Source organism: Trachymyrmex cornetzi, unplaced genomic scaffold (genome assembly GCF_001594075.2).
Source record: "Trachymyrmex cornetzi isolate Tcor2-1 unplaced genomic scaffold, Tcor1.1 scaffold147, whole genome shotgun sequence".
Classification (NCBI taxonomy): domain Eukaryota; kingdom Metazoa; phylum Arthropoda; class Insecta; order Hymenoptera; family Formicidae; genus Trachymyrmex; species Trachymyrmex cornetzi.
This window is the reverse complement of record NW_017296059.1, coordinates 2,520,713-2,531,537: the sequence shown is the minus strand read 5'-3', so window position 1 is coordinate 2,531,537 and position 10,825 is coordinate 2,520,713. Positions and strand designations below refer to the sequence as shown.

The 10,825-nt window shown below is 32.4% G+C and overlaps 3 protein-coding genes across 3 annotated transcripts; 1 reads left to right on the top strand and 2 right to left on the bottom strand.

Annotated features, from left to right (window-relative positions):
- Positions 1–1,597: 1,597 nt before the first annotated feature.
- LOC108757765 (focadhesin) lies at positions 1,598–5,737 on the top strand. Its single transcript, XM_018502322.1, has 5 exons — positions 1,598–2,098; positions 2,247–3,131; positions 3,484–4,762; positions 4,836–5,163; positions 5,340–5,737. The coding sequence occupies exons 1-5, from the start codon at positions 1,654–1,656 to the stop codon at positions 5,484–5,486; spliced, it is 3,084 nt and encodes a 1,027-aa protein (XP_018357824.1). The 5' UTR covers positions 1,598–1,653; the 3' UTR covers positions 5,487–5,737.
- A 688-nt stretch (positions 5,738–6,425) lies between these two features.
- Positions 6,426–7,987, bottom strand: LOC108757689 (uncharacterized protein C1orf43 homolog). Its single transcript, XM_018502195.1, has 4 exons — positions 7,679–7,987; positions 7,182–7,338; positions 6,753–6,972; positions 6,426–6,669 (listed from the first exon to the last, which is right to left on the bottom strand). Exons 1-4 carry the CDS (start codon positions 7,835–7,837, stop codon positions 6,477–6,479), a joined length of 729 nt encoding a protein of 242 aa, XP_018357697.1. The 5' UTR covers positions 7,838–7,987; the 3' UTR covers positions 6,426–6,476.
- A 454-nt stretch (positions 7,988–8,441) lies between these two features.
- Positions 8,442–10,042, bottom strand: LOC108757910 (uncharacterized). Its single transcript, XM_018502608.1, has 4 exons — positions 9,776–10,042; positions 9,149–9,559; positions 8,888–9,072; positions 8,442–8,776 (listed from the first exon to the last, which is right to left on the bottom strand). The coding sequence occupies exons 1-4, from the start codon at positions 9,926–9,928 to the stop codon at positions 8,491–8,493; spliced, it is 1,035 nt and encodes a 344-aa protein (XP_018358110.1). The 5' UTR covers positions 9,929–10,042; the 3' UTR covers positions 8,442–8,490.
- Positions 10,043–10,825: the final 783 nt, after the last annotated feature.

The window sequence follows — 10,825 nt, the reverse complement described above, 5'->3', positions numbered from 1 at the left end:
TCGATAGTAAGCCGGCAACTTACTGATTGATGATATTTTGTGAAATGTTTAAAAATTAAAAAATATCTGTTATATAAAGAAAATATAATTAAATATCTTTTTTTATTCGAATTAATTTTCTTCATAACTTAGATATTTTCGAGAATTGAAATCTGCGTTTCAAAAAATTATCAATATGTGTTATAGATAATTATCGACATTGTTATTTATTTTCTTATAACAGTCACAAAACATTTTTTAATATAAAAATTCGCAAAATTAATCATACATATAAATGAATCCTCAATGCAAAATTAAATTAGGTAATTTAGAATTTTAGGATTTTGTAATTTCATTAAACCTGTCGGATGATCAGTCGGGTAATAAAAGTTAGGTTATATAGTTCCATGCTTTCATTCTTGGAAAGCATTGTTACTTTGTATGTACAAAATATGTGAGATATTCATATTTCATCCGTTAATATTTTATCATCTTTGCGTTTCTTCTTTATCTAATGATAAAGTGCACTGTATTACTTTTTAACCTCGTTTTTTTTTTAAATCTGGAAAACAAAGGTCATTATATATGAAAATCCAAGTTTAACTATAATTTATAACTTGCACGATAATAAATACTAAATCTAGGAAATTAATCTTATAATTGGATGTTGTGTTTCATTCGCGTCTCGAGAATGTATAAGTGTATCATATATAATCCAGAAAATTAGGTTATAAGTATTTAATTATTTTCCAAAATTGGAGGAGGCAAATGCAAGGATATCAAATATATATTTTATTCATCTTGAGAGAATCATTTATATATTTATATAAATATAAACGTTCTCTTTTTACAAAAAATTTTATAATTTTCAGAAAGAAACATAATTTCTAAAAAATAGTCCTATATAAGCATAAAACATGAACGAAATCGATTACAAATTGAGATCACAAAATCCTACTTTGATATCACATGTAAGAATGGCAAAGATAACTATAATCACACATTTGCATTTATATTGTAACTATATGAATACTCAATTGTCTTTTCTACAGGCAATATCCAAACTGATTGAGGCAATCAGAAAGAATTCTTTCTTTTTTTTGTAGATATCAGAATTTAAATTACTTTCAACTAAATGCAACAGTGATGATTCTATAGTTAGTACATCTGCGTGCCAAGCGTTGTTTGTGCTTGGTGAGACTGGATTGTGGGACGTCAAGTCTGCATTAGCAACATTCATGGCATGCTTATCTTCTTCAAAGTATGTATATACATATTAAACGAAGGGTTAATGTTTAATGTTATTTATTTTTCTTTAGACATGATATTTATTTGTTTCAATTCATGTATTATTATCACAAATTTTAGGAATTATCAGATGATTACTGTAGCAATAAGTCGACTGTTGATATTAGATTGGAAATCACATAATAGATGCAATGAATATACTCTCGACGTCCCTACTCAGCATCCATTTATTGCGATCTTGATTAAGGAAAAGTTCAGCTGGAGAGCTGTGCTGAATCAAATGAAGTTCATCATGTATCATCACGACAAATATATATATATAAATTGAAATCTTTTTAGTCCAAAATAATTTTTCCAGCTTGTATAATTGAGATGGAAGCACATTGAAAACGCTATTAAATTTTGGTTTATCCAAATTTCAGTGTTATGGGGCAAAGTGTACAGTTATTGCGACCTGTATTCGTGCACATATTATGTAATCCTACCATGGATATGTGTGAAAGCTGTAAACGGGAGACATGGCAACTTTTAATGAAATCAAGTAACACTACAGATTTACGAACAGAGATCTTACTCTGGTTATGCACAAATCGAGCGGACACTTGCATCGATGCGAATTGCCGAGTTCTTGAGCTTGCGGATATGATGTTGCTAAAAAGAGACACAGAATTTTGTACGGCATTAATACCTTTAATCGCTTCTTTGACGATACAGCTTTTGGAATACGGTCATGAACCAACACAAAATTTTTGCATGATATTGGATCTCTTTGAATGTTGTTACAACTATATAGGAAATATTACGCTAGTTTTAATGGCAGAAATCATTTTGATATGTCCTGCAGCTTATTTATTTAACGTCCTCCAAATATGTAAGTATATTTATGAAGTAAATCTATATATATAGTCCATTTCACTTTTATATTTATATAAAACATTTATTTTATAAAATCATATTTTTTTAAAAGCAGCAACATTACTTAAAGAAATTGTAAGATTTAATTTTAATCAATTTGATAGGTGCAGTTATTGTGAATAAAATGCCATGTCACGTTACGATATTAAATACGTTAGCTGCATCCTTATTAAAATGGTTGGCCTATCCGTCGTTATTATGTGCTGATGCGTTAGTAACAGCAAAAGAATTGTTAATCAAGACAATGTCACAAAAGGAAATGGATAATAGTAACGGTATTATATCAAACAAGATGCTGCTCATATTTAGCTATAGCAATAGATACATTGAATTTTATATGGAACTCATTCGCAGTCTATATTCTCTGAAAAATAATACTCTATCATGGTTGGAGAACTTGTCGCTCGCACCGATCGATCTGAGATACATGTGCAAACTGGTATTATGTGGAATCTTTTTGCACAGCGATGAACCTCTTGTTGTCCAAAAAGTCTGTCATATTCTCGTGCAAATAGCGAGAGAGATCAATTCCTTCGCGTCCCACGTATTATCGCTGTTGCTACACAAATTGACTAAGGCTCATGATAGCTCCACATTGAAATATCTGTTACTGACTGTTCCCGAGTTTGCTATGACTAAGGAAAACCTGCCGATCGTTATCCACACATTAGACACATTGCTGAATAGCGGCAAACCACTGAAATATTTCGCAATCCAGCTTTACATAAAAGCGTTGGAAAAGGAGCCACGTTGCTATCGCTTCATATCCACTGCTCTAATGGATACTATGGAGAAAGATCGTAACTGGCATTCGGATGTGACGTGCGCTCAGGCGATAAAGTGTATTTGCGAGGGTTGGCCCGAACACGGTGAGGAACTTGTGCCGCTGTTGTCACAAATCCTGAATCGATGCGTTGATCTGAATGGAGGTGCGGCCAGTGCACTCGCGCTTGACAGCATCTCGGTCCTGTGCAAGTCCACGGTGATAGGTATTATATCTTATATTTTGTATCTTGTGAGACACTGAATTCTTTTTAACAAGTTGATGTATCAATGTTTTATTTGCTATCCTTGTTTTGCATAATTCTCTATAAACACAAATAAGTGAAAAAGGCCATATTCGATCAAAGCGGGTCTTGGTGCCTAATAATATTTTTTGTGTGAATTTTATATTTTAAATATTATATAATTTATATATATAAATGTTAGACAGTTAGACTCACTTTGACAATATGGCCTTTCTAATTTGTGAATATTTCTCATTCGATTTTCACTTAATAGTGTTCTCTGTAACAATTCTCATTTTTCATGATTAACACAGATGATGATTTTACTTGACAGGCGTTTATTCTACATGGCAAGTATTAGCACCAAAGATGCGCAAGGAAAAGCGCACGGTGGTCCTGGAGAGTCTATGCGAGTTGTTCGGTAACATTCCCTCATACTCGTTTCGTGCGAGCGACGACTACAACAGATTTATCACTGATGTTGTTACGATTTTGTGGAACTACACGATTTGCGACGATATCAGAGTTGCGAAAGCGGCGTTTAAGGCACTGAAAACTTATCAGGTCGACCGAATTCCTTTGACTGCTCTACCTCTAGACTTCCAATCGGATGTCATGATAAAACAAGCATCTGAAAAGGCGAGTAGTGAAGGTAACAAGCCCGAGGTGCTGCAGTACATACCTGGCACTTGTTGGATCCAGATGCTGAAGAATGTGAATAGGAGTGTCTTATCAGCGGCTGGAGATCTTTTGATTTCTTATATTAAGGACGAATTGAACGGCTTCAGATCACAAATATATACTTGGCCGCAAGGAGAACCACAAAATTATAAGTACCTGCCAGAGAGAAGTGTGATAAGAGCGATCGGTGAGCACTTGAGACGAAGTGACAAACTGGATCCGAATAATCAGACAGTCTTAGTGGAGTGTTTGCGTATATTTGCTCATAAGCACAAAAAACCATTACCGAATATAAAATGGGATTTCTTGGAGAAAACTATGCATATATCGAAGGAAGCTCAGGAATATAGTCTATCCATTGCGAGTCATCATTGTCAAATCTCACTGTCGGCGAAATTAATAACAGAAAGTTTCTTGTCTATGTATACGTCCATATCAGAAGCCGGTCGATTGCTGCTGGATGAGAAACACTTGGTGCTTTACTCAAATCTGCAAGAACTCTGCCAGGCTATTCAGCCAAATAACTTAAAAAAATTCATCGAAACTTCTCTTCATTATGCCATTGATCAAATTTTATTGAATAACGAAAAGTCTGTTTATGTATTCGATCATATTATGTCTTCTTATGTCACCGCTTTAAAAAACAATTCGATACAAATGGGAAATCGTACGCTGCTAACCACCATGTTGGAAGAAATATCGCAAAAAGTCGACTTAACGTCTAAACATTTCGAAAAATATTTTGCGGCTGTGATGGAATTGTTGACCAAGGATGTCGAAAGAATGACATCGCCTTACACCTGGTGGGTAGTAACACCAGAAAAACTGAAAACCGCTATCGCTGTTAGAGTCCAATCAGCCTTCAGAGGAGATACTGGCACGCCATTTACTTGGCTGAATGATCTTATCAACGCGACCGAATTTAATCTTGAGTAAGTATACAATGATTACAATATAGATCTCGTGCTTGGCAAAGTTGCCTAATAAATTTTCCTGTCTTTATAGAATGCAAAAATATTTGTTAGAAAGTATACAAAAAGTGCAGGCTGAATTGAGATCGGAAAAATCCTGTGATCTGGAAATACAAAAAGACTGGATTTTAGATTTTATGAGACACATTGATGCGCTTATGGTAGAGACAGAACATAAGAAAAACAATATAACTTTTTACTGTGATATTTTATTCGTCTTGGTTATCTGTTTGTCCGGCATAGAATGTCTCCTGCCGCAAAAAGAATTGCTAGTTACTTCGCAAGACATTAGAATAAGACTGTTTCCACAGGCGATCTCTATGCTTATTGATCGACAAATTTGGAAATCCATAACACGTCAGGTATGTAAACTTGTATTTTGTTAGCTCTCTATAGATAATATAAAGATTTATAATCTCTTGATTTTTAACAATTAGAAAAAACATTACATTCATGTATTACAATTGCAGTGGCATTTTTCGTCGCAAAACGAGTAATATGTCTATTATACATTAAACTGTGTTGATAATTTTTTTAGATTATGAAATGGCTGAATCACATGAGGAGCAGTTCTGTACCTGATGTATATATACTTGCATTTCAAAGCGCGTTAATCTTATTAAGGCAAGAAGAAGACTACAACTCAGAATGGAAAAATTATTTGTCAGTCAAAACTCGTATTTAAATATAACTAAAGATACGTGTACAATAAATATTTTTGTATTAAAAAAAGGGAAGTTTTCTTATTGAACTGATTTACTTATTCGTATTATACTCAGCCTTGAATTTCGTTAACGATAATAAAAAAAATCTTACAACGTATAATTATACATCTGATATCTTACTTTAATGTCTATACCTTATTACTAATAAATAAAAAACAATTATTATACAAGCTTTGACAGGTATATACATACACTTAGGTCCATATTCTTATCGCATGATTAACATTCAATTCATTAAATTGTTAAAAATTTCTATGTTTAAACAGTGACGTATAGAAAAAGATATGCTAATCTGTTATTCTTAATTAAAAGACAAACATTTAAAAAAGAGGACAGAGAATAACTTTCTAATATTTATTTAATTACTGTGAACATTTTCCTGAATTTCAACAGGGATATGTAGATCTATATGCGACCGAGCATATGTAAATTTTAGTAATTGTTTATGGAGTTAATTGGAAGATAATGTGCGATTATTGACTTAGCGCTATTATCACCTGAAAATATTACACGACGAAACGGACGCTCTTTAAAAAAATTCTAATCTATTACTAATTTTCTAATTCGGCGACCTCTACACACCATTACTTTTTATGTACATCAGTACTTTTTAAAATATTTTACAAGCGATGTTGGTGCAAAGAGCGCGAAAATTCTATTTTATAAGGCTGATTTGTATAAATGTAAATTCATATAAATATAAAATAAATCACAGAAAGAAACGTATTTGCTCGTTGTATATAAAATATATGTCGTTCGATACGCAACTTGAATAGAATAGCGAGCATAGGTGCATTTATTAGTAAAAGTAAAAATGTGTATTAATAAATTCCTAACTAAACCGGACGTTCTATTTTCGTATAATTTAATATAAATTATTTTTTTTGCGTCATATATATCTATCTACAATTTCCTCGTCACATATGTTGTATGTGACGGTACTCATAATGCTACACGGACGTCTCGCTATTGTCTAATGTCATTACCGTTAAAGTATTAGGTCTTGAACCAGTTAGAATTTGCTCCTCGGGCGGACGCATCCTGGGTTCCAGAATATTTCTCTTTGTCTCCACATTCTTTTTGATTGGCGTGCGACTAGGACTGGACTTCCTGCTGCTTGGATATGATTTCAATAAACGTGCCCTGTGAACAATTTGTAAATTATATTTAGGTTTTTATATTTTTAAATAACCTTTTCTACTGTAGACATTCCGAATCACACTTACGCATCCATTAATTTCAAAAACAAGCGAGTGTACACTTGATACTCATCGTCACCAAATTCTGTAGGGTCGTGTCTTGCATGTTCGTACAAATCACAGAACTGGTGAATTAAACGCTGGCCGCTTCCATTTAATGGAGTAGCGAGTGTGGTGAGCAAGTATGCCCTCAGATTTTCCGAAGGATGTCTCTTCAGACAATTGTCGTATCTTGTGATCTCTGCCTCTGTAAATGAAACAAGGCTTAGATATCAAGGCAAAGATATCATATGAAACAAAGCTTGAGATCTTTTTATAACTAAACTGATATGCACTCTTTGTACTTATAAAGTAAAATAGACATGTATTTAATATTTGGCAAAAGCGAGAAGGAAAGTTTTAGTGCAGTCTAATGCAATATTAAAAAACTAATTTAATAACGGAATAGTGACTTACCTAAAGTTTTAACATCGTCAACAGCTTTTAATCTGTAATAATGCGGTGGGGCTTGTCCACCTGAAGTCAAAATATATCTAGGGTCGCTAATCAGCTGTGGCTCGTATTGGATCCTAGGTATCACTTCTATTCTCCTTTCTATTTCCTTTTTCAAGGACTGAAACATTTTCAGTATATATTTAACTGGAGCATATGAGTCTTGGTGACATACTAGAGACATTTTCCTAATTTTTAAATAGTATACTGACTTAGAATAATTTTATGTTTCACAGTTTTATTTTTCACAATTTTGTTCTATTTATGTAAATTAATTATCGTTCTATAACTTTTTTATATAATTGAAAAATTTAAAACTTCTAAAATAGTAATAACAAAAAACTAGTTTCCAAGGACTTACATATTCCTTTGGCATCACAAAAAATTATGTACTTATCATGAGTTAAGCAATCATATAACAGTAAGTTAACCTCAAAATTACATTGGATCGTAAAACATACCTTCTTCGCGTCGTGTCCTATGGGAATGTGAGGACCCCGACGAGATCTCAAAGCGAACCTCATGATCTGTCGTTTCGCGAAGATGAATAGTAACAATATTGTCAAAACACCTGCTGCTATAAATATCACTATGGTCACACCAGACAACTCCTGTGTCATTCTCGCACGATAATCGAGGCAGCCTGCCTTCTGCAGGTTTACGAACAATTGTTGACGGGCACTAATCCTTATGTAAGAATAGTATAACGCTCCGGAACAATAATGTCAACTGTCATTCGTACTTTCGAATAGAAAAATCTTCTATCAGCTGATCCGCGTACGGAGTCGTATCCGTCGTATCTCGCGCGCATCGCTTTTAATTAAATTAATAGTTATTAATATCTGCATCCAACTTTTAATTAAGAACAAATTTTAACATAATAAATACTAGTGTATGCCTTACTAAATAATAATAAACACTGAATCTTTGATGTAAAAATAAAGTACCAGTTTTATTGAAAAATTTAAGGGAAACATGGCGATCTTCTTCACTCCCATAACAGCATAAATATTAGATAAAAAAAAAAGAGTAAATTTAGATAGTAGCTAAACAAGAAATGACAAGGAATTGTAATTAATAGTTGGAAATGTTTTATGTTTGTATATCAAATATATCTATGAAATTATATTTGAAATTCACTATAAAAAATCCACGTCCTAATTTAGAAAAATATATATTTTAATCTCTAAAGATACACATTCATAAAAATACGTTAATCGGGGAAAACTAGATAGACAATTATAGATGCGTTTTTACACATGTGATTTAGCGATTACATGTTCCTTAAAATATTTTCTATAGGCTTTTTGAACAATGTTTCATTAACAGCAGCGATTTCAGCGATTACATTTTTCTGTTCTACAGTTAGTGCTGTATTAATTTTTGAAAATGACAATATAAGCTTTCCGAAGTTTTTATCTTTGGAATAACAAAGTGCTTTTTCCAAGAATAATTTGATAATTTTATCAATCATGTTGTGATCTAGTCTTACAGATAACAAACTTTGCAACACAAATATATGCCATAATTTTAATTCCTTCACACATGCAAGAAATTCTCTGCAAAAATATAAAAAAATTATCAATTTATTTTCCCATTTTTAATTTTCAATTTTGAAATAAATATTATACTTTAAAATCATATATATTATATGACTGTGAGAAATGTACCCTAAAAGAATTGTTTTCCTTTGTTGATCAAACGCATTCACAATGGTGGTGACCAATGTTATATCTTTCAACTCAATGTTGAGAATAGGAACAAATATAAGTTGCTGAACCTCATCGGGAAATATTTTAATGCATTCAACGATAGCAGATGATAATAAACGAGATGGCTCCTCCAGTTCGACTATCTATGAATACAATGTAAAACAAAAATTAATATCTGAGGAAAAAATATAGTAGATATCAGTAATGTGCCATTGATACCTTTGGTAGCAACAGATGTGTGCAAAATATATTGAGATATTTTATTCTCTGTTCAACAGTCATATCATTCATCGACAGACATAGATTATAGATACCCTTAGGACTTAATTTTCTTGCCATCTCGTCCACCAATGGGACAAGATCTTCATCGGATAAGTTGTCTAACTGGACGAAGTCTAGTTTGCCGTTATTTCGTTCCAAATTCTCACAAGCACATTCTAAAATATCACACCTTTGTGGCACTGTAGCAACAGATCTCTTCGGTTCTATAGTTCTCTCAGTTTGTGTAAAGTAAAATTGAGTAGACGGTGGTGGTACTGATTGATTACAGTTCGTTTGAGATTCGTTATTATCCATCGGTTCATCCTTATCATCGCTATCTTCAGTCTCTGAACATATTTCTTCTTCATTCTAAATCGAACAGTACATGTTTATGTTAAATTATATGTATAAGAATTTGGAGTATTTGTATAGAATTTGGGATGATCTAATATTAATGATTTTTTTTATTTTCATAATTATTTCATCTTTGTACAGATACGGAAAAGAATACATATTAGTTTAAAAATTAAATAAACTTCATTGAGATTATAGTTCATAATGTGTATGAACTGATACAATTCTAACCTGTTCCTGTTCCGCTATGAGTTTCCACATCGGATTAGCCTGAGCGATGTTATCTTTCAACGCCTCCCTGATAGATTCGAGTTTCGCCATGATTTCTTCTGACAACATGTACTTTTGGTAAAAGGCTTCCGAATCCATATTTTCCCGCATCATTTTGCTCGCGTTGCGTCGTCTCGCGCATGTTCGTCGTGTAGTGTATTGACAACAGGCCTGTTCTTTTTAACTGAACTTTTACACCAGTTCGACTTTCTTCCTTTTCTCTTCAGGAGGAAAGAAGAAGAAGAAAGATGAACTGGTGCAGAAGTTTAGCCAAAAAGAACAGGTCTAGTGTTCGAATGTTCGAATCAGTGGTGTACCCATTGTCCCCTCAGTAGGATAAATTTGTTTAAATATCTTCAACCAAAAAGTTCTTCCTGGACAAGAATTCAGAATAAAGTAAATTTACCAGTGTTATTTTAAATATTAAACTTTTAGTGAGAGAGATATTTACGACTCTAAATTAAATTCGTTGTTTATAAAAATTTAATAAGATGTATTTTTTTAAAGTTGTACATAAATTTTTGTCACTTCGTTCAATAATTGGGCCACTAACTAGTACATATGTTCAAAAAGTAACTAAAATATTATATGTTCAAAAAATAACTAAAAAAAAAAACAAATTAAATTAAATAAAATTTATATGTTATAAGTTTTATTTAATTTGATGCTTATACACATAAATATTATATACATATATAGATGGAGGGAAAAACAACCCCGACACTGAATAATATTCAAAATATATTTTCCCCACGCAATGCGGGGTCCACCTCATATCTCCTCTTGCTTACTAGACGAAACGATAATTAAGATAATTCTTATATATTATTAGTTGTCGTAATCTAATTTTCTTTTAACGATTTTGTCAAAAACAATAAAAAATTAATAATTCTATCCAAAACAGCGTAACTTCGCTAATACGGATTGTTAATCATTGGGTCAGTTTTTTGTGACTGAACTATACAGTGTACACTTTTAGAATTTAAAATGAGATAAGATAAGTATATGTTT

Coding starts and splice junctions, on each gene's coding strand:
- LOC108757765 (XM_018502322.1), top strand. CDS start 1,654: ATGGGGCAAAGTGTACAGTTATTGCGACCTGTATTCGTGCACATATTA. Junction 2,099..2,246: donor ATTTAACGTCCTCCAAATAT/GTAAGTATATTT, acceptor TCAATTTGATAG/GTGCAGTTATTGTGAATAAA. Junction 5,164..5,339: donor GGAAATCCATAACACGTCAG/GTATGTAAACTT, acceptor TAATTTTTTTAG/ATTATGAAATGGCTGAATCA.
- LOC108757910 (XM_018502608.1), bottom strand. CDS start 9,928: ATGATGCGGGAAAATATGGATTCGGAAGCCTTTTACCAAAAGTACATG. Junction 9,560..9,775: donor TCATAGCGGAACAGGAACAG/GTTAGAATTGTA, acceptor TGTTCGATTTAG/AATGAAGAAGAAATATGTTC. Junction 8,777..8,887: donor AGGAAAACAATTCTTTTAGG/GTACATTTCTCA, acceptor ATATTTTTGCAG/AGAATTTCTTGCATGTGTGA.
- LOC108757689 (XM_018502195.1), bottom strand. CDS start 7,837: ATGACACAGGAGTTGTCTGGTGTGACCATAGTGATATTTATAGCAGCA. Junction 6,973..7,181: donor TGACGATGTTAAAACTTTAG/GTAAGTCACTAT, acceptor TTTCATTTACAG/AGGCAGAGATCACAAGATAC. Junction 6,670..6,752: donor TTTTTGAAATTAATGGATGC/GTAAGTGTGATT, acceptor AATTGTTCACAG/GGCACGTTTATTGAAATCAT.